The sequence below is a fragment of the Equus przewalskii genome, chromosome 15 (assembly GCF_037783145.1).
Source record: "Equus przewalskii isolate Varuska chromosome 15, EquPr2, whole genome shotgun sequence".
Classification (NCBI taxonomy): domain Eukaryota; kingdom Metazoa; phylum Chordata; class Mammalia; order Perissodactyla; family Equidae; genus Equus; species Equus przewalskii.
The window spans coordinates 54,735,382-54,762,652 of NC_091845.1; the positions used below are offsets into that span (position 1 = coordinate 54,735,382).

General features: G+C 37.7%; 1 protein-coding gene across 11 annotated transcripts in view; it reads left to right on the forward strand.

Annotated features, from left to right (window-relative positions):
* GADL1 (glutamate decarboxylase like 1) overlaps positions 1–27,271 on the forward strand; it is a 158,046-nt gene that overhangs the window by 48,062 nt on the left and 82,713 nt on the right. For all 11 annotated transcript variants that reach the window (XR_011527107.1, XR_011527110.1, XR_011527108.1 and 8 more), the window contains 3 exons: positions 4,768–4,884; positions 9,836–9,900; positions 10,188–10,269. Coding sequence is in view for 7 of the 11 variants with exons in the window: in XM_070575908.1 (XP_070432009.1) it covers positions 4,768–4,884; positions 9,836–9,900; positions 10,188–10,269 (264 nt within the window). In the remaining 4 variants the exon portion in view is untranslated. The remainder of the gene's footprint in view (positions 1–4,767; positions 4,885–9,835; positions 9,901–10,187; positions 10,270–27,271) is intronic.

Here is a 27,271-nt window from a genome sequence, read left to right on the forward strand (position 1 = left end):
CTCTCTATGTTCTGTGGAGTTTCTCAGATGTTTTCATTCCCAGGAGGCTGGAGCCTATTAAAACTCTGACATCACTGTACTCGGGATTCTTGCCTAGAATTAGCCTGAAAAGATGAACCCAGCCTCTCCAGCAGGCTCCCAGCATCCCCTCTCCTAAATAACTGCTGACTGACAATCCTGCAGGCCAAACCAGTTGTCTCTGGGTTGCATTCAGAATGATTCCTGATTTCTTGATCAACCTATCCTCCCAGATTGCTTCCACCCCAAGCCAATCTATAACCATCACCCCATATTGGGTCTGAGTCTAGTATTTCAGCTCTGGCAGAACGTCCTCTCTTCCTCAGCTGCCAGAATGTATTAAAGCTGATGTGTCAGTTGCTGGGGAAGGCAGGGCATGGCCCTGGTCACCTCCTATTCTCCAGCTAAAGCTGTCCCCTGCTTTTTAGGTGTGGTGTTGTCTTGGTGCCAGCCATCTTGCTACTTGGCCTGAAAGCCTACTGAATTACGTGCGCCTACTTGACTGCTTCCCTCCCATCCCACCACAGTCCTCACTGCTGAGGGAGCTTCAGACCGCTCTCTCGTAACTTCCCAATGGGTAGCAACAAAGTCAGGTGTCACTGCTGAAAAATGAAAAGCCCAGCTTCTGAGCTGGGATGGAAGTATATCTCTCTTCATAGGATTTCGCACTCTAAGAAAGATGTTCGTTTATTTTTACTTTTGAAGTTTTAATATTATATTTTCTTTACTCTTTATATTTTTATTTATTCACAAAAATCACCTTATCCAGAGTATGCTAGATCACTGTATTTCGTTTGAAAGTCTGAACTTAAAAGTTCTGCCTTTCTTGCAGATGTATTGGCTTCAGGTGTGTGTCCTCAGATCTACGTTTATTTATTCATTTTTGTAACATTCCAATGCCAAGTGGATTTGATAGTTGTCTGGGGGTGCAGATTCTCAGATGTCTTTGACTCTTGGGTAAAATCCTACATTACAACCTGTTTGTTCTGCTATGAACCACAGATATTGCATTCTAGCTTTATCTTTTTTGATCTAGTTTTATCTTTTTTCTAAGAAATTCCTATGAAAAAGAACTTTATGTTATTAATGCTTGTTGGTGAGGAATATCGATGGTGCTTTTTGTACGGTTCATATGAGTCCTTCCTTCCTTTCTCCCTCCTTGCTCCTCCCTCCCTCTGTTTCTCCCTCTCCCTCTTTCTTTCTTGAGTTTTAAACTTTTCATTATGGAAAATTTCAAATATATGCACATCTAATATAATGAGCCTATGTATAGCCATCAAGCAACTTCAGCAATCATTAGCTTCTGCTCCTTTCTGCTTCATTTATGCCCCCTCCCGTCTCACCTGTAGATTAGTTTGAAGCAAATCCCGTATATCAGATCATTTCGTCTATAAATACTTCAGTATATCTGTAAAAGATATGCATTCTCTTTTTTTAAAGAAAAGGTAACACTACTACAAGAAATAACAGTTTCTTAATGTCATTAAATATTCACTTACATTAAAATCGTTCCCATTGCCTTTTTCTGTGTTTTTAAAAAGTTGGCTTGTTTGAATAAGGATTCAGACACGGTCCATACATTGCATTTGGTTGATTCATCACACAAATCTTTTCTAATCTATAGCTTCCGCCTCCTTATTTTCCTCCGTGCAATTGATTTGTTGAAGAAACCAGGTCCTTTGTCCTGTAGAGTTTTCCACATTATGGATTTTGTAGATTACATCAAGAATCTGAGAATCTAAGCACTCGCCTTTTTTGCACCATCCTGTTTGTTCTCTATATTTCCTATAATTCGGTTGTTAGATCTTGAAATTCAGTGAGATTCAGATTGGATTTTTCACCAGGAAGGCTTCCTGGGTGGCATTTTGTCCTTCCATCAGGAGACATCTTGTGTCTTTTTTCGTGATAACACTGATTGGTGGGTTCTGGTATTGTTAGTCCATCGATTATCGGGCTCTGCGTCACCTCTCACCTTATGGATTTTGCTGCCCTTGGTGATCATTGTCTCGACTCATTATTTCATTAGGTATGTTCTAATTCCTTCTCTTATTCCTCCTTCATTTATTGGAGGTACACTGCTATCAAGAAAAATGTTCCCTTAGGGCCAGCCTGGTGGTACAGTGGTTAAGTTCACGCACTCGCTCCGGTGGCCCAGGTTTTCGGGTTTAGATCCTGGGCACAGACCTACACACCACTCATCAAGCTGTTCTGGAGTGGCGTCCCACATACAAAGTAGAGGAAGATGGGCACACGTGTTAGCTCAGGGATGATCTTCCTCACAAAGAAAGAAAAATGTTCCCTCGTCCCTGTTTGATTTCCCTGAGGAAACAGTTTGCACAGGCAAGGCGAGATAAATGTTTTCTGCTTTCCCCTCATTTACTAATTTTCAGAATAGTAAATTAGTTGCCTGGCATCCCTTAAAGACAGACAAAACTTTTTTCTTCACTTAGTATCATTAAGAACTCATGCTCTAGCATGTGGGATGTGTTTTATTCCAGCATGGTCATCATTATTTTCATTGTTTAAATTTTGTTTGTTTTGACAATGAAAGTTCATGAAACTGATGTATTCTAAAGTTGAAAACTTGAGAAAGGAAGGATTTTTACTTTTTTAAAAAGTAAAAATTGCTTTAGGCACATTGAAAAGTAGGGCAGTGGGGTTAGAGTTGATACGTCTCCTCAGTTTTCTTTCAAGTCAGTTGAAACTGGAGCCTGCCTTCATCAAGGACAAACTTTGCATCCATTCTGAGATAATAATACTGATAACTAGTTTATTTTGCTCAGTAGCTTCAAACCTAGTTGTTTTTGTTTCAAACTTTTAACTCACGTTGTTTCAGAGGTAGAGAACAGGACGTCAACTTGTTTTCTGCTGGGATTCAATTCCCTGGCCAACCACAATCCATTAAAAATATGTTAAGCAATGACCTTTACTTGATGCCATGACAAAGCTGATGAAAACCACAGAGACAACAGAGGTTCTAAAGTGCTATGAAAAGATAAAACTAGTATAACCACTGAATATTTGGAAATATTTTTGGATATGATTGTTTGAAGTGACGAACTTTCTTAGGGAATACAGCCCATTGTCAGCACATAATCGATACTGTTTCCACTGAGTTTTCTTATTAATAGCACGAGATATGAGAAAGGAAGAAAAACCTGGAAGGTTAAATCCAGATTTCAAAGTTTAATTTCTGGACCTGCTATTTATAGCTAAATTGTCTTTTAAAAAAAAAGTGAGGAAAACTCATTAATGGGTTATAATAGATTGCATAGGTACTTTCTCACAACTGTCAGGATGTCACATGGTTTATGAGGAAAAACCCAGCCATTAAAGACACCTCAGTGGTTTTAGTAAATTACTCTTTCTATTGCTTTTAATGGTTCATGTAAATCTGGTCTCATTTCATTTAAGTCATTGACATGATAAAGACATAATCTGTTGGTGTCTGAGTACAATGAAGAAGTCCCAAAGCCCCAGCTACTATCATCTACTGGCCCCGCTCTCAGAGGTATGGGCGGACTAATCCCATTTATCACAATCATCTCCCCAAATGGCAAATGGATTCATTGTGTGCCATCACTTGGGTTCCTATGCAACTCAATTTAGAGATGTGAACCAAGTGTCCTTGCTCTGCTCAGCTTCTCATTGAGATATAACTTCTTTCTGTCAAAGGTTAGCTAAATTGGAATGAGTCTGGTTCAAATGGAACAATCCCTGGCATTAAATGGGACATAAAAATATATTGCGAGAACAACTGCCTTTCAAGATAAAACTGAGGGAAAAATGACTCCATCCTAAATGGAGGTAAAATGACTTTTATAGGCACTAAATGTTCTCATCGCTTATTCCTCAGGTGCTCTAGAATCTTAGGATTCTAGTTGCTTCCCCCTCTCCCACCTTTGTCTGCAAATTTTCCCTTCAAGACGCTTCCACAGCAAGCAACCTCATGTACTCTTCCTTTGCCTGGTGGCCATAAAGTCCCTTATAGGGCCAAGGTGCCTGGCTCGCTTGGCAGGAATTACCATTCATCTCTGCATGTGCTCCCACAGTCTCTCTTTTCTCCCCCCTTTCTTTCCCGCTGGCACCTGTTCACTCTACAAGATGCAGCCATCAACTGTACAAGGAGGAATAATCGCTGTAGGAATGATGCAGGTTCTCTTTTCTAGCACATTCTAACAGATTTCTCTGTTGCATCACCTGTGTCCCCTTGGATGCCAAATTTGTAGCTGAGTACATTCTTTGTTTTGTAACTGCACTTGCTTTACAAGGAGACAAGCAGACAGGGCTGCCTGGTTTGTCTCTGGAGCTGACTGTTTGTCTTCCAATCATGTTCCTTTTTATTTTGGAGAAGAGTAACAAATGCTGGCACTGTGGAGGCCCCACTGAATCTTCCCAAGAAAGAGTTAGGAATCCCACAAAATACCAGTTTGCCATTGCGATTGAGGTTATTCACTTTCAATCTAGGGAATCTATAGACCAGAAAATGCTCAAGAAAGAAAATGAGAGTGAAAATAGCGAGGATGCATATTGAGTTGGAACAAAGGGCTACTATTGTCATAGCATCCTAACCTGTTTATAGTGACTAGAGGCTGTATAGTGAAGTTTTAAAAACACACTCTGAATTACTGATTATCTTCAAAGAAACCAAGTAAATTTCTGCATGTTTAACCTTTGTATTTACCAACCTACTACAGGACAAACTTAGTGGTGATGGTGACAGCTCTTGTGTGTGGGTCCTTCTCACAGGGAGCAGCACCATTTCTTGTCTGTGCCACCTCTGGTACAACTGTGTTGGGAGCCTTTGATCCTCTGGATGAAATAGCTGACATCTGTGAGCGGCACGGCCTCTGGCTTCATGTGGATGTAAGTTCGTTTGTATGTACACATCTGCTTAACTTTTCTAGTCTTTTTCCAGCTTTGGTGGGAAGTTTTTCATATTCTCAGAAACTAGATGTGAAGTCCCCAGCTACTTTTATTTAAGTGTGTATCTCTCATTATGGAAAATAAATATACCTTTTTCTGCAAAGTAATAAAGAAGAAGATCCCAAGACTTGATGTAAATTTTGTTTGTTTTTAGAATTCCATTTTATTTCCTCTTCTCCCATGACCAATTTTCTTTGGTCCCTTGAATCTACTGTCATTGAGGAAACACGGTATAAGGGGCACATTTTGGACCATGGAGTCAAGAGAGATAGATTTTGGATTCTAACTGGCCCCTTCTTCACTGTGACTTCAGTGCTTAGGGCTTCGGTTTCTTTATTTGTAAAGAGAGAAATGGCTGATGTGGGCTGTAAAGTATCTTCTAGCTCTAAAATAATATGATTCCAATCAGCCGGAAGATGCAAAAAGCTGCATTACATAATTGCATGCTATAACTAAAGCAGGTTTTAGCTCGATCCATCATAGATAATTATTTGAGAGGGGTTGGGATAACTTATATTACTTCTAATTTTCTAACTTAAAAGATTGTGTTTTTTTCTAATTAATTTAGTAAGTCCTAGGGCTGTTCATAATAAATTTGTCCTTAATTGAAGGTAACTCTTAACATTCTACTTATCCAGAGTTAAAAAGTTGAATTCAGCCAATTATGAATGCTTGTCGAACTTTTTGGTTTTCTTTTGTGTATGTGAAATCAGGAGTTAATTAGTCTGATTCAACCCAATAAAAGCGACTGTTGAACATGCTGACGAGACTTTAGGGAACTTCTGGAAAGTGAGAGATTCATATCCTCTTTATCAGAAAAGGAAAGGACAATGTTTTTGACTTACTGGGTGGAAGGTAACTAAGCATTTGGAGGATACACTTACATATAATTTTATAGTTTGGACGATTTTAAGCTTTCAAAGTAAAGCATTTTGATATTATATGGAGAGAATTTTTCAGCAGCTCAAGGTTTTCACTAAATATATGTTAATATTTGGTAAAAGCAGCAGTAATATAAAGCTCACAAGAGTTATAGGCTCCATTAGGATGCTGATGGCAATACTTCAGGTGGATTATTTGTGACTTCTTTAAATGGGATTGTAGTATTGTATCTGTTCACATTTCAACTTATATCTTATTGATTTTTATAGACTTAGAAGCATAATACATTATGTCCTAAAAGATAATATGAAGTGAGTACTCTGGTGACTGTGAAAATAGAGGGAAAAAATCAAATGCATCAGCAGTTACACTTAAAAATTCCACTCTCATAAAAGAAACATTAAATATGGATTATATAGTTTATGTAAAACAGTAACTACAGCAGTTTCTAACTTGGGAATGATATGAAGAGATTTATGGGGCTTAGAGAGAGGTGAGATTTAGAAGTATGAATGAAAACTCCAGATTTTCTAAAAATTAAAAGTTGAGCTTTTGAAGGAAATGTTTTTATAAGGAAACACATATCAATTATTCTATTGCACATAGTAGGCAGCTAGTGAATACCTGTAGTATCAGATTAAATTTGACAACAGTTTATCTGACCTATTAAAGAAATTAGCTCTAACACAGAGCGAGTGTTCACCCATCCTTTAATATTGCAGGCATCGATGCTGTTGATAAAATTTTACACAGGGGCGTGTAGCTTATCTTAAAGAAACGGCATATACAATTAATTTTAAAAATTGAAAATTAATAAAATTGCAGTGATTACTTTGGCCTGTTTGAAATTTTCTAAAGGATGTTTTGAAGATACTTTGAAATATTAAAAACTGCTATTTCCCTTTTTCTTTTTAAAAATGTAATTATGATTGCTTGTTCTTCTGGGTTTTCCATAAAACTGAGTTCCCCTGCATAGATACCACACTTTATTAATTTTAAGATATGCTTATTTTGTTTACATTGTTAACATATCTAAAATAGGTAGGTTGATGTCATTTTTTTTCTTTCTTAGTGGCACACAAAAAAATGGAGACTCTTAAATTTGATAGTGTCTTAAATTTGGTTAATTACAACGCATTTTTAAACAACCGAATAAGAAAACTTTGGTTTTGTGGGAATTTTTTGCCTCCAGTACTATCCTTCCTCCGTGAAAGCGAGTATTACTCCAGCTGTGCCTTAGACCAGGATTTCAGGGCTGGTCCAGCTGTTCTCTGAAGCAGAGGCTGTGACTGCTACAAAGCCTCACGCTCCTGCAAAGCTTCCTGAAGTCTCCCACCCGCTCTTCCTTCCAAGTCCCAGGGGAGGTAGTAAACACTAACCTCAGTGCCTAACATATAGTGATAGCTCAATAAATGATGGAATGATTGGGGCCACCCCGATAGTGTAGTGGGTAAGTTCACACGCTCCGCTTCAGTGGCCTGGGGTTTGCAGGTTCAGATTCAGGTACAGACCTCGCACTGCTTGTCGAGCCACACTGTGGCAGCATCCCACATAAAATAGGGAAGATGGGCACATTTAGCTCAGCGACAATCTTCCTCAAGAAAAAAGAGGAAGATCGGCAACAGATGTTAGTTCTCGGCCAGTCTTCCTTACAAAAATTTTAAAAATAAAATAATAAATGATGGTATAATAATAATATAATTATTGAGATGGAAAACCAAGCTTCTTTATCATTTAGGTAATTGGTTTGATGTTTTTGCAAGTTTTAGAGTTAGGAATTTAGAAAGTGAAGCCAATAGAAGTAGGGCATTGACATCAGGGGTGTTGTTTTTCTCCTTTCAGCTCTTTTGAGAAATAACTTTGTGAATGAGCTATTCCTAACCCTGCCAAACCACTGTGTAAACCAGTGAACTAATGCCTTGAAAGAGTTCGTGTGATTTTAAAACTTGAATCCAGCTCATTAGGATTGGGAGAATATCGTTCAGTTTCGGGGGGAGGAAGAGGAGGTAGAGGGTAGTGCAGGAGACATGAAGGAGAGCAAGTGTAATGTGTGAGGTTGGTGGAAAGGGCAAGAGAGGACATGGGAATGGCTGAATCTTACTAATTCAGCCTTCCCCTAGTTGTTGCTGGTAGGTTCTCAATGAGGTTATGGGATACAAGGATTGAGAAAGGTAGAGAACTTAGAGTTTAGGGTGTAAAAGGAAATAAAAGAACCTAATATGTAACTCATTTTAATGTTTGTGAAGGTCATATCTGGGGATCCTCAATTAGTAGGCCAGGATGAAGTTCTCCTAGAGGCTGAAGGCAGCTGCCTCTGTAGCTCAGCCTTAATCACACATGGTCCATCATGAATACCAGTTGGGGAGAGGGTGCAGCTTGAAGGGGACTTGACTGACAACCCCAAGTCATCTATCCTTTATCTGGGAATCTTTGGGATTTGCATGCACACCACCTTCAACACATAAACCTTTGCGAACACCTAGGGTTATTAGAGACTCTAGCCAATGGAAGCAGGGCTGGAACTGAGGTGAGGCGAGTGAGGTTCCTAGGACTCAAATTAAGGAGGCATTCACTCAGGGTTGTGCAAGAGTACAACTCTGAGAGTGAGCTCCTCCTTAATTGTGCATCCTTGGTGACTCACTTGCCTCACCCTAGTGCCAACCCTGAATGAGAGAGTTGCTTTTAAGTGGGATTAAAGGCCACTCTTCACTGTTCACCAATGCGTTCAGCTTTGGTGATACTCTGAGGATCATGGAGACCCCTTGTTTCCTTCATCCTCCACATCCATGGTGCACGCAATCTTTCCAATTCTTTCTGAACGATATTCTTCAGATAAGGAGTCTTCCTTATCTTTTTAAATTCTACAGGCAAAAACAGGACAGCCTTTTTCCACATCCTAGGCAGCTCCTGAACTCACCCCCGCCTGTAGTACTTCCATCACAGATCTCCATGCTGTACTCTACCATTTGGCCAAATCGTCACCTTCTTTCAGTTATGAGGTTAATCATGAAAAAAGAATAGGCTTTGGCTCCCAGATCTGATTTTTATTCCCTATGAGACCTTGGACAATTTATCTACCACCTCTCAACCTTAGCTTTTCTATTAAAAATTTTGAGGTGATGACTCCATTCTCAGTGCAATGTTATGCAGTGTGAATACCCTTGGAGAGCGTTCAACATAGCCCAAGCCAGACTCCTTATATTCCCTCACTGCCATCACCCTTCATTGCCTTACAAATTAAAACTTAGAAATCTGCTCAATTTCAAGGACCAAACGGACTTTCTCATTTCACACATTGATTCTTCCTCCTTCCCCTCCAGATTTATTGACTGTGGGGTTTTCTGTCATCTCATTATTCTCAGCTCCCTTCTCCTTTGCTCATAATATTTACATCTCCAATGAATATCTTCGTTAAGTCCAAGTCCTCCTTTCTCCTACTCTCACATTTTTTATTTCTAATTATTTCTAAAAGCTATTTGGCTAAAAAGATCTAATTTTCATTAATAAGATTCATTTCTACCTAGCCCATCCTAGCTGGCTGTGAGTTCCTGTATTCTCCTCTATCCACCCTGTCAAGCATGTGCCTCATTTATTATACAGAAAGTCAGCCCTTTGCCCATGTCTCATTATTAGCATTTGTACATTGTGTGTAGTAGAATATCAGCATTGTAAGGATCTTGTCTATTTTAGATTCTAAGATTCAAGAGGGTATGGGCTGTGTCTTCTAAACCTCCTTTTGTCAGTATGCAACAGAACAAGTTAATATACTAACTTCTTTATCTCGTGTGAATGTAAATCCTAAGGGTCAATGGGGGCCTAGCTGTTGTGATGTGCTTCTGATTGCCTGAGTAGAGTCAGTGATCAAAATTTCCTGGAGCACCAATTGGTTAACACTGACAAAGTATAAAATGACAGATTGAGGTTGTCACTCAAGGTTTTCTATGACAACCAGCTGGTAAACAAATAACACTGAAATAACATTATCTTGGTTATGTAAATATCTCAACAGGCTTCTTGGGGTGGCTCAGCTTTGCTGTCAAGAAAGCACCGCAAACTTCTGCATGGCGTCCACAGGTAAATGCAGTTTCCCAAGCACACGCCTTTTCTTTAGGCAAAGGAATCTCTTTGGACTTTGCCCACTTAAGTGACATTTTGAAAATAGGCAAAAAACTAAGTAATTGTTTTGCTTTAAACGAAAACCAAAAAACTCCAAACTCCCCTTACCAATCAAACAAGGAATCCCGTAGAGGACTAACCTGAGTATGAGTACTGAATGTACGTGCTGCTGAGGATAGGATTCTCTGCACCAGGAGAAACCAACTGAGTCCCCTCCCTACTCTGTCTTGTTTTTTGTTTAACAGAGCTGACTCTGTGGCCTGGAACCCCCACAAGATGCTGATGGCTGGAATTCAGTGCTGTGCTCTCCTTGTAAAAGACAAATCTGTAAGTTTTCCTTTTATGGCCTTTGGGCATCGATTGGAGTTAAATTATCGTGTTTGCGGAAGACCTGTTTTTGCTTATATTTTGGTGCCTTGGGCCATATAGATGAAGGTCTTCGGTAAATGCTGGTGGCATCAAAAGGAAAAATAAATAGGCCCAGGCAAACGATTTAGTGTTTCTGCTAGGGGAGCTTTGTGGATTTGATTTAGGTATTCTACAATCTCATTAGTTATAGCAAAATGGTCTCTCTTGCCTTCATTTGGATTACATTTTAAAACTCAGTTTTAAACATTATCGAGACTTTTTCTCCTTGATTAAGTCTGGGATTTAAGTTATCTCGAAATTTCTGCTCACTAAGTAAGTGGAACAGATGTGTGTCATACATTACACTGAATGCTTAATATGCTTCGCAAGGGCTTCACAGCCCGTTTATATAGAAAGACCTTATTTCAGGCTGATCATCGAATGTGGATTTATTAGAGGATTGCTAGTCTCAAGTGGCCGGTAGTTAGCTTCTTTTGGAACATTGGCGAGAGTTGGAAACTAGTTTGGATCCCTGTGAAGCAAGCGGGGGAAAGAGTTGCTGAGGTTCCTCTTGGCTAGAGGTATAAACCCTGTGTTTTCTGTGGTTTAAATAAGGATCCTTGTGGGAAGTGGCCCAGGCTGGGAAGTGCCACTTCATTCTTAGAAATGCCTCCTCAGATCTGTGTGCCGCATGTGGGTGATCTTTCTCAGCCATCTGTTTACATTTTTCCTGAGGGGACTCCCTTTGCCAATGCTAAAGGCATTTTCTCTTTTTAAGGAATTTTATTTGAAACAAAAGCCATATTTAAAGCTTCAAACCTAGTCTTGCATGCGTGGATAGTTACAACTCTCTTAAAGAACAAAAATGTGATATTTGTATGTCAATGCCCTTTGTGTTTTGAGATGACCAACCAGAATATCCATCAGATATGATGAATAGACTCTTCATCTGTAGATAAAGACACTCTGGGAATATGAATCTGCTCCTTAATATTTTATTAGGTTGGCTACGGTTGACTGTATTCAATGCCATTTGACTTTTTTTTAATTTAAGTCTTTAAATTGTATTGTATGTTATAACTTAAGGTAATTTAAGATTACTATATCATTTGTGAACCAAAAAACATGCTCAACTTGCCCATAGTTACATATTTAGGACAAGACAGAGTTAGGAGCAAACCCAGGCTTTCCTTTGGTCTAGATATAAGAACAAAAATACATCAAACATTCTTTCCATGCCAGGCATTTTACAACTGCTTTCTCCCTATCAGCCAATCTGAATGACATCCTTGTCTGTTGGTGGGATGTTCTCAGGAGTGGAAAATTTAGACCAAAAATTTTATGACTATTCTTTTAAATAACTCAAGCTTTTATGCGTTTTTCTTGTTGAGTGATATTTGAGTGATTTAGCCAAGAATTGATTTACATTTATATACCTGAGGCAATTTAAAATTTTCTGGATCATCTAACTCTATAACCAGGGTTAACATTTTATTTTTTTTAAAGAATTCATTCCGGGCTTTCAATAAAAACATATACTCATGTCTACTCATATGGCTGGAATTAGGAGGTTAGGAAAATGATATTCATTATGCAAAGAATTGAGTACTTTCAAAAGTTGCCCCTTTTTTGGATGAAAGGCTGTTTTCAAATTCACTGGAATGGAGAGCTGAACCATGCGATACATGAGATATGACAATCAGCTTAAGAAGTTTCATGTTGGCAGCTTTCTGTCTCTTTTGTACCTATTTTCTGCCTCTATTGTTCTCTTTCATATTCATTCATTCATTCATTCAGCCAACAACAATGATATTCTCTGTAGGCCCCATTCTGGGCTTACAAAACAGACACATTCCCCATAGCCAAAGAGTTTATAATCTCACAGAGGAGACAATGGACAAAATGTACATACTTAATTCTTTAATTACTATTTGGATAAGCGCTCCAAAGAATGTGTCAAACATTGTTGATTATATAGTCTAGAGCCAATCTGAGCTCCTTCCCTTCTATCTCCCAATATTTATCTACTCAGTCTCCCTTGCAGCTAAGAGTCACCATACGACACAGATGTGGTGAATACGATGTTGGGGAAATGTGATGGGGGCTCTTGAGAAAGGTTTTACTTTTGGCTAGAGGTGCTATACACAAGAGGAGAGCTTCGTCCCGCCTTTTCTGCCAGTTGTGTCAGAGCATGATGCATGGAGTTCTGACAGCCACCTTGTAACCATGAGGCAAGACCCTAAATTGAAAAATGAACATGCACAGAATGGCAGAGCAGAAAGGGGAAAAGTCATGGTCTTGGATAATGATTTTGAAATGTTGCACTAACTCTGAAAGATGTCATGTAGGCAGTTGACATATGAATCAAAAGCCAGGATAAGAGGTCTGGGCTGGAAAAGTATATTAGGGATATTAAGGAATTATTTACATACAGGTGATATTTGAGGTCAGAGGAGTGGAATGGACTGCCTTGGGAGGAACTTTGGAGTGAGAAGAGAAGAGGATATAGAACTTAGCCTTGAAGAACTTTGGAGTCTAAAGGCTGGATAGACAAGGAGGAAACCACAGTGAAAGCTATGTCGAAATAGCCAGGAAGGTAGTAGGAAGATCAGGAAAGAGTGATGCTAACAAAATCCATAGAAGAATGTCATGAGGAGTGTGAATGACCCTCATCCTTCATGTCAGAGCTTCAATGCCACCTCCTTAAGGAAGAGTTCTCAGGCTCACCGAGGTAAACTGGCATCTCCCCATTATTCTTTCTCAGACCCTGTCTCTTCCTCTAAAATGCTTATCACAATTTGTAATTATGATTTCTCATGTAATATCTTTGCCTCTCACTAGAATGTAAGCCATCTGAGGATAAAGACTATATGATAATATTCACCACTATATCCCCAGTGCCTAGCAATATTCACTGAAAAAGGAAAAAATCAAAATACACTGAAAAATTTAATGATTAAATAAATTCAAAATCCTCAGAAATGTCTGCCTTCATGTCAGCAATAACTAGGAGTTTCCTATTTCTCCCCTACCCCAAATAATCCCTTTTGAGAGCTCTGAGATAACAATGATTAAAATTATAGTTGATGAGCTTTATTGCCCAGGTCCTAACACAAGGCTTGAGCATGCCTCCGGCAGTAATTGATGAATAACGATTTTAATTTGGATTTACTTCTCTAGTTAATGGAAGGGGATAACTCTAGTTAAAAGCAAACGAATTACTTAGTGAATATACTTCCACTAAGGGAAAAACTAATCCCCTAATTTGTACCCTCAAAGCCCCGACATTCACAATGCTCATTTCCTGATTGTCTAGCTGGTGGTGTTTGCGTTTTTAATTTCATGTATTAGTAAAGAGGACTGCTTCAGAAACAAAGCAGAGCAGTTGCTCTCAAAGTTATACTATCACTAACCCTCTTTGCATCATAGGGATAAAAAAAAATCAGGGATTTAAAAAAAATTTGTGATTATAAATAGGTTGACAGATGTAAATGCTGGATCTACATGGCTTTTTTGGAACAAGACAGTTTTGATGCTTTGATTTAAAATAAAAGCCAATATATTCTAAGAATCAGTTGCATAGATAGAGAAAAATCTCAATATTGGCCTTTTGATTTTTAGTTTTTATTAGAAGGACTTTTTAGTTTTAAAAAAGCTACCAGATATATGTGAACATGAAACATGCCAATGAGATGCCTTTTAGAGTACAGATTATTCCTCTCCATCTCTCCCTGCAATGTCATCCTATATTAACTCACAAAGACTTCCTGTTGAACCTAGCAGATACAGATAATTAAAGGGTCATCCTTTTCTTTTTTTAGGGAGATCATGTTAACACTATGGTTTCTTAAATCACATTCATTTTTATATGCTTATTTCATAAACAATTCATGTTTATCATACCAATTGGAAAATTCAGATATGGAAAAAGACGAAGAAAAAGAGACAGAATACAAATACCCAAAGATGTCTTTTTAATATATTTTCTTATGCATATATACATTTAAATATATGCATATGCACACACACCTCAACTAAAAAAATTGTAACATATTTTGCTTTTTCTTCTAGCTTTTTCTGTTTAACAAAATTGTGAGCATTGTTCCATGCCAATATGCATTCTATACATTTTTTAAAAATGCATAGTACCCTATCATTTTGATATATTGTAATTAACTTGACCATCCCCTTATTACTGATCAATTAGATTGTTTTAATTGTTGGCTATTACAGATTGGCTGCCGTCTTTGAGGCTAAATCTTTGTGCACATCTTGTGTTCTTCCCTTAGAAGAAATTCCTAGAAGTGGAAAAACCATGAACATCTTTCATGACACTTTTTTTATACTGGTTTCCTAAACGTTCTTTCAAAAAATTGCTTGCCTTCTCACTAGCAGAGTATGAGTGCGTGTGTGTATAAACCTTTGACATCACAGGGGTTTTTAGCTTGGTCGATTTGATAGGAAAGATGTTTGTACTCCCACACTTACAGACGCATGTGTAAACATTTTCCTTCTAATTTTATCTATTGCCATATTATACCTACTTTCCAAGGATCTTCTTTAGATTTGGATATTGACATGCAATTCTGGGCTACCTAGGTTTCAAATGTGAGGCCTTGGAGATAAGCTTGCAATTCTTTTCCTTTCATCCTCCTTCTAGAGGAGGCTCAGAATGTAGTCTCAGTTTTTCTTTAGGAGAAGAAGTAGTAGGAAGAAGAGGAGAAGAAAATTTATTCAGTACACACTCAACCAAAGATATATTGTGGGTTCAGCACTGCAATGCAAAGCAAAGCAAAGGACACTAGTATCGCCTCCCAATGTGGTCCCCCCCTAAACCCGAGAAGGCAGATAATTTTCTCTGGAGTACCACACCTGAAAAATGTGTTATCTCTCAGCTCCATTTAAATTTCTATTCTGAGTGATAATTGATATTGCAGATGACAACGATTATATGTCATTTTTAAAAACTTGTGCAAGACAAGAAAGAAGGAAGAGGAAATAGATTTATCAGAGAAACTAGAACAACTTGCATCTTCTTTCGTGAAGATTTCTTTCTCAGCTCTCATTTTCTTCATGGAGTTCCTACGGAAGTACCATCAGATAGTTTGAAAGTACTGGACAATCTGATCATGAAACACTTTTTTTGTCTCATGCGTGAGAACACTCACACCTCCCCTACACACGTACGTTATCCATTTCTTTGGAATGACAGCCTCCTTGCTAATGTAGCAGGAAAAGGGGGAGGTAGGTATTTAAAACTGATTAGAAAAAAGAAGCATTTGACTTGTAGGAGAGACATCAATCTCCTGTACTTGATGCTGCCAAAATTATTTTCCATGTCTTGAATGTTCCTGCTTGAGCTGAGAAAATTCTTCTTAGACTTTTCAGCAAAGTTGAGAATTGCATTAAACTGGCGAAATCATCAAATTCATGTTTGGTAAATAGCCCTTTTCTTTTTTAATTCCTGGGTTTTTTTTAAAGTTGTAATAAACTAAAATTAACTTTCTTTTCATGACACTTTTGAAAATTTGTACACATGCATTGTATATTGATGCATCACCTTAAAAAAAACCCACATAGTGTTATCTTAACACACACTCTTATCATGTCTGCTTTCCTTCTCCATGAAGTAAAAGGATTTAGCAATTAATGTTAGAGTCGTGTGTGTTTCAAAATCCATTTTGTCTTTCTCCACCAAATGGGCCAATAAAATTGGGTTTTAGGGTTTGTTTGTTGGTACTGAAATTATCATTAATTTTAACAAGGGGATTTGCACTTTATTTTACATCCATGCTGCATATAGCCTAATATATTAATTCCTTTGCAAACTGTGACTCCAAGAGATGTGTTGTTGCATCATGATCGTAGTACCTGATTTCAATCATTAGTTACCATCTAGTCATAAATAAGCACAGGTCCCAGTGTAGGACCTATTCCACAGTTCTTGGAATCATCTATGTAATAGACTGTGACATACTGGAGGACAGAAGGGGTCTGATTCACAGCTATAGTCCCACTACTTAGTATATAGATCCTGATACTCAATTAATGCTCAATAAAAATGTTTCTTGATATCAACTTACTTTGTGTCTTCTTCGAATACTACCAAATGGTAATGTATTTTAAATGTGTTACCTGCAGTATGAAGTAGTGTGTCCTTTATCATCGCAATCTGATCTCTTTCAAGTCTCAGAGTGTCCCTTCTTGCTAGTACATAGGAACCTTCTTTTTTTGAAGGAGTGTAGAAATTATTTGTCTTATCCATATGGTTTGATATATCTGTTACCTCCTTACGTCCCATTTCATGTTAGCACTTAAAAAAAGTCTTTAAACTGTGCCAACATTTGGCCTTTTATCTACATGCCTCAGAGACCAATAATAAATCAGTGACTCATGCTTTCCTTTTTCGGAAACCATATTTTCTTTCCCCTAGCAAGTTATTTTCGTTTCAGTGTCTAATGATGTTGTTCTTTATTGGAGACTGGACAAGCGGAAGAGAGACTTGCTTTTCTAAGGTTTCCTGGGTCCTCTCTCGACCCCTTCTAATGAACAGAATGACATTCACAATCTGCCAGTTTGCTGGTCCTGGCTGTTTGTAATGTTGGATCCAGAATCTTGGCCAACAGTTTTCCAATTTCATCCTTGAGTTCCTTCAAAACTCTTGGGTGACTGCCACCTGGTTCTACTGATTAAGCTAAGTTTGACTTAGATGAGTTGGGGTGTTGCCCACAATTGGATTTAATATCTTCTGCCTGTCTATTTCTGGAGAACCCTAAGTGTGGGAATCTCTCTGATATCCTTCCAGGTAAAGAATTCTTTCTTCATGGCAGCCATCCCGTTTCTGTATGGGACACCAACCTTTGCTTCTCTGCCAATCATCACAGAAGACTTCAGATTTGCTAAGAAATGACCAAAAAGGAAAAAATATGAAATTCTACCTCTGTGTCCTTTTGTCATCTCTGATTTGACAGAAGCTAGCAGTTGAAAAATACCCTCAGAAAGAGGATTCTATTTACAGATTGAACTTTTTCTATCCTATGTTGTAACAAGACTGATTAGGGTCCCAGAAGACAGGAAGATTATATAAGTTAACATCTATGAAAGATAAGAAACATAAAAGTAAAGGCACAAAAAGGAACCTGGAATGAAGCTAATGGAAAAATTCATGCCATAATTAGCACATTACACCTGCCTCAGTGGGTAGGCTAAAATTTGGTTTTAACATTTTTAAAGGATTCCAAGCATCTGCCTTTTGCTTTTTCATTTTTTGCCTTTTATTTCACTATTAACTCACTGCAACAAGGCTATCTCTTCTGTTTCTACTCTCTGATAAGGTGCTCGAGACCCTTTTGACTTCTTGGAATAATTGTTCCATTTGTTTTCCTTTGCACAGTTCTAGTTGTCATATTTGTTGTTTTCCAAGAAAGACATCTAAAAACATACCTGAAACTCCTAATTAGGATTTCTAGCTTTGTTGTTTCAAGGCCAAAAATTTCAGGGAGTCAATTTTTTTTCTAGGTTTTTCTTCCATGGCAATTCAAAGTGTCAATACAAGTACATGTGAACAGCAGAAGTATTCTAATTTTATAGATAACTCACTCAGAGGTGGTAAATATAGATTTATTTCATAAAGACTTTCAGTAATTGTATTTAAACCTTAATTTATATGGAAATTGTTAGTGGCATATAATAAAGAAATTAATTGTGGACTGAGCAGAAAAACAGAAACTCTAAAATAGTGACCACATCTTTGATATAGAAGGTGTATATAACTCACGCATGCAGGCACATGCACATGGACCCGCACACAGCAAACATACTGATGGAAAAATCTTAATTTAGGGAGTTTTGTTAACTGCAAATAGAACTGAATATATTCTCTGGTAGTTCATTCTGAGGGCTATTTGGGAGTTTGGAAGACGGTTGGTCTTTTTTCCAATTAATTATTATGAAATACAAGAAAAATATAAAAATATACATAAAATGTAAGTGAACAGCTTAATTAATTCTTATAAAAAGAATAATCAGGTAATTCCCATACAGATTAGAACAAAAAAGATAACTGGAAACTCAGAAATTCCCCATGTGCTCCTTCCCATGATTGACTTTTTTGCTTTTCTTTTTAGTTTTCTCTGTAGTTATGCATCTTCAAATAATATAGCTTATTTTTACCTTTTTGAAATGTATATAATGGAATCATACAGCATATATTTTTTTGATTGGCTTTGTTGTTGCTGCTGCTCAAACTTACCTTATGTCTGTAAGATTCATCCATGTTGTGGCACAATCTGATGATTATTCGTTTCCACTCTTTTATACTATTTTATATGCACTTATCACAGTTTGTTTATCCATTTTACTATTGATGGACATTTGGGTTATTCTAATTTTTGGTTTTTACAAAAATTTACTCTGAGCATTTTTGTGCACATATCTTCATTGCTTCCTGTATCTCCAAGGGTTCCATCTGGTATAGTCTTCCTTTCTCTTGAAGGCCATATTTAGCAATTTCTTATTGGATTGAATTGTGGCATATTCTGTTAGACTTTGCTTCTTTGAAAATGGCTTTATTTCATTTTTGCTGGGGATAGAATTCTGTCAGTAATTTTCTTTTGGCACTTTAATGATTTTTTTTTTTTTTTTTTTTTTGTCTTTTGGTGTTGTGCATTGGAAAGTTAACTGTCATTCCTTTGATGGTAAAATGACTTTTTCTCTGGCTTAAGATTTTCAAGCTTTCTTTAAATTTCTGCTGTTTATCTATGATGTCCTAAATATGGATTTTGTTTAGTTTGTCCTGTTTTGGTTTCATTGGACTCCTTGAATCTGTGGATTAATGTGTTTCATAAATTTAAAAAATTATCCATTTAATTATTGAGACTTCCTCTTTTTCTCTCTCTTTTTCTGGCACTCCAATTAAATGTGTATTAGGTCTTCTCGCTGTTTTTTCTCTTTTACTCTATTTTATATGTTTCATAATTTTGTCTTTCCATGCTCATTTTTATGGCCTATCTTGAAATTCACTAATTCTCTCTTCAGCTGTGTCTAATATGCTGTTAAAGCCATCCTTTGAGTTCTTACTTTGTTGTTATCTTTCCAGTTTTATTATTTCTAACTGAGTCTTTTTGGCATATATCATATCTCTAGGTTCTTGTTGACATTTTTAAGATCAGCTTTTATCTCCATGAACATTGTAAAGATAGATGTACAAACTGCCTCTATTAACTCTACTATTTAGATTCCCTCTGATGCTATTCCTGTTTTTTCTTGTGTCTGTGATTCCTGGCTTTCATATTGTCTAGAGAGGCACCTTATAATCTTTGATGGTTTACTGGATATTTTATTTGAAAAGTTACCTTTAGGAATAATTTAAACCTGAGGTAAAATTATCTTATTCCATAGAGGATTTTATTTTCATTCTTCTGGGCATCCAGGAGAATTAGCAGTCTAGGACCAAGACTTGAAGTTTTTCTGGATCTCTAGAGTATAGCTTATACCTCTGTTTCAGGGTGGAAACCTTTGGGTCCTAAATGAAAGAAAGCATTGCTTTACTGTCTTTGGTGACACTGAACACCTTTGAACTCTGTTTCCTGCAGCCTTTGGTATGCCTGCTGGTGAGAAGTGATGGTGATACACCAGATCTCCACACATGGTAGCTACAATCCCTGTGCCCTCACCTCTCATCATTCTGGTTCTTGTTTTAACTGTCTCCCCTCAGTCTGAAAATGTCCCTGGGCTAGAAACATTTCTGGCTTGTCTTCTTGAGCTCCATTCCTCTTCTTATACGCGCCCCACCACCCCCACCAGTAGTTTATTTCTGTCTTATGTAGGTCTGCTATGCTTTCCATTAGATGCAGTTTTTATGTTGTGTTCCAGCATTTTTTGTTGTCTTCAGTAAGAGCATTTCAAATTCATCTAGTCCTTTATTACTAGAACTGATGGATGCCAGGTTTTGGCTTTTTAGTAACCAGCTGCTGTTACTGCTGCCAGTGAGCATAAGCATTTGTTGATTTATTCAACCTTTCATTTAACCTGCAAATATGTACAGCCTCCAATCTGTTAAATAAGTACAACATGATCCCTATCCTAAGTGAACTCAAAGGCTAGTAGGAGAAACAGATTTCAAGCAAATAATTAAAATGTAATACTCTTTAGTTATGTAATTTCTTTATCCTTTCACCCATTGATGGACACTTAGGTTATTTATATATCTTGGCTATTGTAAATAATGCTGCAATGAACATGTGGTGCATGCATCTTTACAAATTAGTATTTTTGTGTTCTTCAGATAAATACCCAGAAGTGGAATTGCTGTAGCGTATCAACCATCTATTCTTCTTTGATTCTGTTGACAACTTTTTGTGACACACAGTACCTATTCATTTATAGAAAAAGTTCTCAAGTGAAACCATACTTTTGTAAGAGCAAGTTATCCCATTAGATGCAGCAGATTAGACCCAATGTTGCACAAAGCCTACAGACCAACTGGGGGAAGTGGGAAATTGTCTAACGTGAAAACAAATTTTTAAAAACATAAGAAATTGCAGAATTCTAACAGTGCATAAACTGGAGAAGAAAAAGCAGAGGAATGTTAATTAAGGGTCAGAAGAAGAGAAGGTGAGGCAAGGATCTAACCTGATATTCCATTTTTGGAGTAACTCATTCATTGGATCAAACTGCTAGTGATTGTGTTGCAAAGTCCCCATTGCTGTAATTATCATAGCTTCAAAATATGTTTTATCTAGTGGGCAACTCTTCATTCACTCTTCAACAAAAGGATTTTCATCTGTGTATTCTTCCACATGGAATTTGGAAACTTTTTTATTTAAGACAAAAACCTTCCACTGGTCTTTTTCTTAGGGTTATATTAAACCTATGAATTAATTTGAGAAGATTTTACATCCTTGCATTATTTCAACCTCTTATCTAGGAACATGGTATATATCTCCATTTATTCAGATCTCTTTCATTTCACACAAATATTCTTTTTAACTTTTTATTGTGAAAAATTTCAAAAATATACAAGATGAACTCCTACGTACCCATCATATGCCTACCAAATGCCTTCCATAAGGACGAATTCATGGCTAATCTAGCCTCATATCTACCCTTTCCTACTCTTCCCTTTTAAAAAAAGAAAAAACAATCACAGGCATTCTGTCATTTTACCTGTAAATATTTCAGCTTCATAGAATTTTGTGGGTTTTCTCATAGAGAACCTGCATATGCTTTGCTAGAGTTATATATATAAATTTTTATATTTGTTAATATCATTATGTATAGTCTTTTTTAAAAAAAAATCTTCTAACTATAAATGCCGGTATAGAGGGAAATTTTAAAGTATTTATTTATATTCAGCTACTTTACTGGATTTTTTATTAGTTCTGAGAGATTTAAGTTATTCTCTTACATTTTCTAAATATATAATCATATCAGCATATAGCTGTAATTTTGTTTTCTTTCTAATATCTAAGCTTCATATCAGTTGCAATTATAACACACTAATAGAATTTCCAAAAATATGTTCAGTAATAATATTAAATAGATGGCACTTTTGTCTTCTTTGTGAATTTATTAAAGTTGCCTTTAGAGATGCGTTCTTTATAAATCCTCTTGAGAAAATATTTAGGAATGGATATTGAATTTTACTATATTCTTTTTATTATCTAATAAGGTAGTTCTATCGTTTTACTTCTTGAACAAAGTTAAGTATGCGTTAATAGATTGTCTACTGATTAACCTCACTTTGTGGCATTAAATTACTTTAATGTATTGATGGATTTATATATTTAGAGTTTTGTCTTTATGTACATATGGTTGATCTACTCTGTGTGTGTGTTACCTTGGTTGGACTGCATTTTGAATGCCAGTTTTAAACTGTCTCCTTTATTTTAGAATAATTACTGTAGCATAGAGATCATCAGTTTTTAGATATACTCAGAAAAATTAATCATGAAACTCTTGTCCAAAAGTTTGAGAGGAGATAATTCTTTGATCAAGTGTTCATTTTTCCTTTTTTTTTTTTTATGAGGAAGTTTGGCCCTGAATTAAAATCTGTTGCCAATCTTCCTCTTTTTACTAAAGGAAGACTGTCGCTGAGTTAACATCTGTGCCACTCATCCTCTATTTTATGTGGGATGCCACCAGGGGGTGGCTTGATGAACCGTGCTAGGTCTGCACCCGGGATCCGAATCTGTGAACCCCAGGCTGCCATAGCGGAGCCCACAAACTTAACCACTCGGCCACAGGCTTGACCCCCTCATTTTATCTTATATCTTTGCCTGAAGTCTTAATTTTTAAAACATTTTTTTCTATTTTTCCTGATTTTGCTTGCTTATCTTCTTGGGAGTCACTTCTTGCATTTATTTTTCCATTCGTGTCTTTATTAAACTTATTTCATTACTATTCATTTTCTCCTGCTTTCTTTATGTTTTATTCTGTAAGAATGTGATTTTACATTTGAGGGCTGTTTTGACTCAGCTCCTTAAATTTTGTTTTGGAGTATTCTCATTTGAATTATTTTCCAATTAATCTATAATGACAGTGTTGATTTACTCTTCCAGCTGAGAGTGATTTATAAAAGTGATTTTGACCTCCCAAGTGCTTAAGATATATTATGAAGTTCTAGTTTGTTTTCTGGTAGTCCAGATAATGATCAGAATGAAACCACAGATCAAGAGTGACAAATTTTTACCTTTTAAACTCAAAAGTTACTCTTGAAGGGTATCTTATCATCCAGAATCCAGTTTTAGTTTGCACTTTCTTCCCCAAGTAGATAAATAGTTCTCAGAGTTGGAGAAGGGAGAAAAGCATTTTAAGAGGAACCAAGTGTTAAAGATGAATGTGTAATTTCAAGGAGATCAAGAAAGGATAGAACTTCCCTGTAAGTATAGGATACATAGGTTGTTTCCTCTCTTGGCTCAAGTTTTAGGTGAGACTTGGAGAGTTAGGAAGGCTCCCTCCTCTCCTATCTCTCATAGCAACATGGTTGAGCAGAAATTAAATAGATGGCAGGGGAGGCCCTAGGAGTGCTTGAGATAGCCCCCAGTTTTCCTGAAGGCTTCAGAGTGGCTGGCAAGGAGATCATCCATAAGTGACTGAAAATGAACAAGAAGACACAAGGAAGCCTGGAAATAAGGGAGCGTGATTCATATGATCTGACAACCAGAGGCTGTGGCAGGGCTTCATATATAAGCAGGAAGATGGAAAGACCATCTGGGGATGAGCAAGGGATGGAGCAGGTAGTTAGCATAAAGGCAGCAGTGACCACACTGGAAAAGCATATGTTCATTCCCCAGCTTCAACACAGCACTGCCAGATTTAGCAAATGAAAATATGGGATACTCAGTTAGATTTGAATTTCAGCTAAACAACATATCCTAGTATACTAAGAATTTTGGTTTTATGAATTTATATGTAATTCAAATTTAATAGGATGTTTTGTGTTTTATCTGGCAACCCTCTCCAGTGGCATTTGTGAATGTCCCAGTAGTGTCAAATAAAAAGCAAGAAGAAGAAAACTTTCAGAGGAAAGATCTCTTTTTTTTTTTTTTTTTTTTTTGAGGAAGATTAGCTCTGAGCTAACTACTGCCAGTCCTCCTCTTTTTTGCTGAGGAAGCCTGGCCCTGAGCTAACATCGTGCCCATCTTCCTCTACTTTATATGTGGGATGCCTACCACAGCATGGCGTGCCAAGGGGTGCCATGTCCGCACCCAGGATCCAAACCAGCGAACCCCGGGCCGCCGAGAAGCGGAACGTGTGAACTTAACCGCTGTACTACCGGGCCGGCCCCAGAGGAAAAATCTCGATGGACCACATTTTACGTTTGAATGGCCTCAGAAATCACTCAATTTGAGTTTTTCTGGAAGTGACCAGATTAAATATTTTGCATTAGAAATAAATGTAGCTCCAAATCAGAAGTGTTTTCAGTTAAAGAAAAATGAAGTGTCACTTCTGGACATCCAAAGTGATATAATTTTGAAATTCATAATAACTGTATTTGTTTTTAAGTTCATGTAACAGGTAAAATATGGCACTTCACAGTATGATGTTTGCATCTTTGTGCAAAAGACCAGTGCAAGCTAAATTAGGCTCTCTCAGTATTAATTCCAAATTCCTAGGCTTCTCCGCCTCTGGTCCATTCAGCTGGGACCAGGCGGTGGGGTGAGGGAGTGGTGTAATGTTATCATCGCTATGGGTGAGAAGGGAAGTAAGGGGTCATTGTGAACTGGGCGAAGAGCCTAAATTGTCTACTATAAATGTCTTCCATCTCTTGCTGTGACAACTTACTAATGGATTGCTGAGTTTTAAATCTGGCTCAGAACCTGAAAAGGAGCAAAGAAGATGGATTCTATCTTCCCCATTTCTAGCTCCATAGCAATTGTCAGAAAGAAGTCCACAGCCTCTCTCTTAGAAGGCTACTCTCTTCCCAGTACATTTCATTATGCCCTTGTCATGGAGAAGCACATGTCACTATTATATGTCCTTTGGATCTTATCTTGACATATTGTTCCTCTGTTTTATTATCAGTTTTAGACAGCACCATAGTGCAGATTAAACTCTAAACATCGAGTTACAGAAATACCGATGCATTCATTTAGAGTACTGTCAGAAGCTTTGTGCCATTTCAATATCCAACTTGCCAGAGATGTAGGGAAATGCAATGAAACACATAGCGTTTTTTCAGAACTAGTGAGAATGAGGACTTTATATATAATAAGGAAAAGATTGTTTTCTGCCTATAGCAACAGCGAGTGTTAGAGGGTTAGTCACTCTCATAGGTTTTATTTCCCGATTATTAAAGTTACAGGGCCCCCTTCACTTAAACGGTTCAATTGAAATCCAAAAGGAAAATCTCCAGGGGAGTGGAGCTCTTCAAATATCTCCTTAATTTAAAAAGATTGTGATTGGGAAATGACTCACTCATGACTGGTGGTGAGATTAATTTCATGGAGCCAGGAGTCTTCAGTTTACTCTAGGGTGTGATATCGGCTTACAGTTTAAGAATGAATTAATGTGAACCTGTGGGGTTTAACTTTCCCTATATGAGGATTTGTTTCCCATTAACTCTATTGCTTTAGATCATCACTTATGTTCAAGGCATTTGCAATAATTATTTAGAACCAAAAATGCCATTCATCGGTGCTGGGCTAGATGAGATAACAGAGAAGACATATTGTCCCTTATCATGGTACCAGTTTCATGGGTTTTTTGAGGCAGCAAGAAGGAGGATGTCCACAGTTAATTTTAGGTCACTGTGTTTCTGGGACACCGTACCTGTCAGCGCACAGTGTCTTTATAGAGGGAACACTGAGCAGTGTAGGATTGAGGACTGAATTTGGGGTAGGATATGGGGCAGGAGCAGGGACGAAGCCTTCACCCCGTGATGCTGTATGATACAGTGATTCCCTGTTTTCTGACAAGTTCTAAACAGTCAGAAACTGAGAATGTGTGGTCTAGAGATAGAGCAGGCACCGTCCGGGCAATGACACATGCCAGGCGCCTGGGATTGAGGAGGGATGTGCTGGGAGATGTGGCTGGGAAGCAGCCTCAGGTTGCACGTGGAGGGCTTTGGACATCATATTAAGAGTACACTGATTTTCCTGTAGGCAAGTTGTCCTCTCTGTGTGGAAAACCAGACACTCTCTTCTTTGACTATCTGAGTCCTACTTTTTCTCTCACAAAACTCTGCTCAAGCATCAATTTTTCCAGGGGGCCTTCTTGCTTTCCTGGCTGCTTTAGGGGCCTCTCCTCTATCCAAGCATTTGGTCTGCATCTATCACAAAGAGCTCTATGGCTGAACCATTACCCTGTCATCTACACTGAACTAGAGGCTCCTTGACTGTTCTCATGCCCAATAGAGGCCTCACAAGTGTGATGGAGAGACATGGGGGGGGGGGGCGGAAATAGAGTAACCCACTTAACCCCCATGTCAATCCCATGAGGTAGGGACTATTACTCTGCCCACTGCGCAGATGGAGGAACTGAGTACAGAAAGCATAAATAACATGCCCAAAGCTACAAAGCTAGTAATGGATGGAACTGGGATTCAGAACCACTCTGACTCACTCCACAATCCTTACGTTTCATCACACAATCCACATGTTCCTAAAACAAGATGACAGTTAACGGATCAACCTCATTTCCTGACTGAAATTATGAATTTTAAAGCCACAGTGATGTACAGAAATAGACAATGTTGATTTAGAAAGATAAAATTTGAGTGTCTAATCCCTTTAGAACCAATAGAAAGTGAAACACTATAGCTAATGATTTTGCTAATTCTAACTCTTTTCCGCAGACCCAGCCAGGCAGGTGAAGCTGATCTATAAATCTCCAAATTCAGTTTGGTCCCCAGACCTTGCCTGTAGGTTTTTCTCCATAGATATAGTCACTCTCCCCCAGGACTTGCAGTCAGGGTTGCTCTAAATACACCCAGTCCAATTGTCCCCTTCGGGACACTTGGAGTTCATCAAACAAGAGTTTGGTTTGGAAAATATGATTCTCATACCTAGAGACGGATGGAGCCAGAGACTCCTAGAAGTCATCTCATCCCTCTGCTTCCAACCCACAAGAGAGCTCTTCTTTCTGGCTTCCGTCCCTCCCTCCTTTCTTGCTCTTTGACCAGTAGTAGCTTTCACCTGCTGTTTGCATGTAATGAGCTTTCAGTTTGAGACTCATAGCCCTTCCTGCAACATTATTTCAGCAAAGATCCATTGCAAATGACAAAATACAACATTAAAATACAACAGACAATGACCTCGGATTTAACCAGTTTCGTCACAGAATTTGTTTTTTCTTGTTGCGGTATTGGGGGAACAAAGGAAATTAGAAACTATAAACCAGTGTGAGTCTGGGTCATCAAATGATATTCCGTATGGAAACTGCATAAAGTGTTTCTCAAAACCAAAAGGAAAAGAAACCATGGCAATTTTATTTTCCAAATTATTCTCTTTTAGAAGCTACTGTATAAAAGGGATTGAAA